Source organism: Arachis ipaensis, chromosome B01 (genome assembly GCF_000816755.2).
Source record: "Arachis ipaensis cultivar K30076 chromosome B01, Araip1.1, whole genome shotgun sequence".
NCBI lineage: Eukaryota > Viridiplantae > Streptophyta > Magnoliopsida > Fabales > Fabaceae > Arachis > Arachis ipaensis.
The window spans coordinates 39245230-39247953 of NC_029785.2; the positions used below are offsets into that span (position 1 = coordinate 39245230).

Here is a 2724-nt window from a genome sequence, read left to right on the forward strand (position 1 = left end):
TGTAACCAAAGCGTGATCAGTAGACAAATGTGATCGGAAGATCGCCTGGGCGTTAGAAGTAAAATCTCCTGAGATTTGCCATGTTCCAAGTTCTCGGTATCTCCTTTCTGTCTAGTCCTTCCAACTTGTATACGCCTTTGCTTTGGACCTCTTTCACCCTGTAGGGTCCTTCCCAATTGGGGGACAGTTTCCCTTCCCACGGGGTTAGCGGATCGATGTTGTTGCACTGCAGTACCAGGTCTCCCTCTTCAAACTTCTGCTGTGTACCTTGTGATTGTAATGTCGTGCCAACCTCTACTTCAATACTGCTTTCGACAAATGAGCCATTGCCCTGGGCTCATCTACTAGGTCTTTTCACTTGCCTCATCACCTTTTTCTAATAGCAGCCTTAGGCTAGGTTCTCCTATCTCGATGGGGATTATGACATCTACGCCGTAGGTGAGCCAGAAAGGCGTGTCTCCGATAGCAGACTGTAGCGTTATCTTGTAAGACCACAAGACCGAGGCTAACTCGTCTGTCCACGAGCCTTTCCTTTGCTCCATGTACTTCTTCAACCCTTTTAGGATGACCTTGTTTGCCGCCTCTACTTGCCTGTTCCTCTGGGGTTGCTCCATAGAGGAGAACCTTTGCTTGATACCAAGGCATGATAAGAATTTTCCAAACTTTTTATTGGAAAACTATATTCCGTTATCCGATATCACGGTCTGAGGATTTCCAAACTTGGCGATCACTTGCCTCCACAATAATTTCTGGCAATTTGCGGACGATATACTTACCAATGGCTCTACTTCTACCCACTTGGTATAGTAGTCAATGGCCACGATTAGGTATTTGATTTGTCCCGAGGCCATCGGAAATGGGCCTAACAAGTCGACTCCCCATTGGGAGAAAGGTCGGGAAGCCATGATGGAGCTCAGCTCCTCTGCCAGTGCCTTATGAAAGTTTGCCTTGTCTTGGCATCTGAGGCACTTTTTCACATATTCGTTAGCGTTGGTCAACACAGTGGGCCACTAATAATAAGCTCAAAACGAGCTTTCAGGCCAAGAATTTCCCCCAATGTGGTGTCTACAAAACCTATCGTCTACCTCTTTCAAGACATACTCCGTCTGTTCGAGCCGCAAGCATTTTAGCAAAGGTTGATTGAGCCCTATCTTGTATAGCTGACCTTACACCACCATATATTTTCCGGCCTCTCTTCTCACGATCTTGGCTTTTTTTTGTGTTCTTTGGTAGATCTTCCTTCTCAAGGAACTGCTGGATCGGGTCGATCCAGGAAGGTGGTTCCTTTTGGCTCTGAATCGAGCATAAGGCCACCGATGAATCCTTCACCAAGCCTTGAATGAGAGACCGATTTCCCGCTCCAAGCTTGGTGCTAGCCAACTTTGACAAAAGGTCTGCTTTAGCATTCCTCTCTCTGGGCTGGACAATCACCTACTCAAAGCCCTTGCATAACTGCTTGGTTTTTTCTAAATACTTTTGTAGTAACGGGTCCCAAGCTTGGTATGTCCTATTTACCTGGGTCGTTAGCACCTGGGAGTCACTATTGACTTCGAGCCTTGCTACTCCGACCTCTCTCGCTAGTATTAAGCCTCCAATCATGGTTTCATACTCTGTTTGATTATTGGATACCGAAAACTCAAACTTGATGAACTGCTCGTAAGTCACCTCATCCAAGCTTTCTAATATTATCCCTACTCTGTCAAATGCTTGGTTAGATGCTCCATAAACGTGGAGCTTCCACCGTGTGTTTAGGGTCTCGAGCGAGATGCCGACCACCTCTACCGAGAAGTCGACTATTGCCTGGGTATTGATGGCATGGTGGGGCTCGTATTGAATGTTGTAATGGGACAACTCTATCGCCCAAGCCATTATCCAACCAACTAGGTCGGGTTTCTGCAATATCTGTTTGATCACTTAGTCAGTTCTCACGGTAATCGGGTGCCCCTGAAAATATTGTCTTAGCATTCGGGAGAAAACCAACAAAGCAAAAGCCACAATTTTTAGCCTCGTGCACCTCAACTCCGCCCTAAGGAGCGTCTTACTTATGAAGTACACGGGTTGCTATTGTTTTCCTTCCTCTCGTACTAGAGCGGCAGCCAAAGCTTCTTCTATTACTGCTTGATACAAGTATAAGAGCTCCCCCACTTTTGGCTTTCTGAGAACTAGTGGTTCCGACAAGATCCTCTTGAAATGATTAAAGGCCTCGTCACAAAATGGGCCCCATTTAAAGGCCATCCCTTGTTTAATCAAGTTAAAGAAAGGTAATGCTTTAGCAGTGGTGCACGAATTGTGAATCACACTTTTCACAACGCGTACCACTAACCAGCAAGTGCACTGGGTCGTCCAAGTAATACCTCACGTGAGTAAGGGTCGAATCCCACGGAGATTGTTGGTTTGAAGCAATCTATGGTTATCTTGTAAATCTTAGTCAGGAAGTCAATTATGTTTATCATCTGAATTGCGAATAGCCAAGAGAGCATAAATTAAAGATTACTTGTTGTGCAGTAATGGAGAATATGTTGGAGTTTTGGAGATGCTTTGTCTTCTGAATCTCTGCTTTCCTCTGTCTTCTGATTCACGCACGCACGTCCTCCTATGGCAAGCTGTGTGTTGGTGGATCACCGTTGTCAATGGCTACCTTCCCTCCTTCCAGTGAAAACTACGCTCACGCGCTCTGTCACAGCACGGCTAATCACCGGTTGGTTCTCGATCCGGTTGGAATAG

General features: G+C 46.0%; 1 protein-coding gene across 1 annotated transcript; it reads right to left on the reverse strand.

Moving 5' to 3' along the window:
- On the reverse strand, nt 345–1869 carry LOC107605811. Its single transcript, XM_016307738.1, has 4 exons — nt 1516–1869; nt 1102–1431; nt 777–1010; nt 345–662 (listed from the first exon to the last, which is right to left on the reverse strand). Exons 1-4 carry the CDS (start codon nt 1867–1869, stop codon nt 345–347), a joined length of 1236 nt encoding a protein of 411 aa, XP_016163224.1.

What these genes read in the sequence shown, in the direction of transcription:
- LOC107605811 (XM_016307738.1), bottom strand. Translation starts at nt 1,869, where the DNA reads ATGGCTTGGGCGATAGAGTTGTCCCATTACAACATTCAATACGAGCCC. An exon ending in TTGCGGCTCGAACAGACGGA is followed by an intron (nt 1,011 to 1,101) that starts GTATGTCTTGAA and finishes GCTTATTATTAG; the next exon opens with TGGCCCACTGTGTTGACCAA. An exon ending in GGGTAGAAGTAGAGCCATTG is followed by an intron (nt 663 to 776) that starts GTAAGTATATCG and finishes TCCAATAAAAAG; the next exon opens with TTTGGAAAATTCTTATCATG.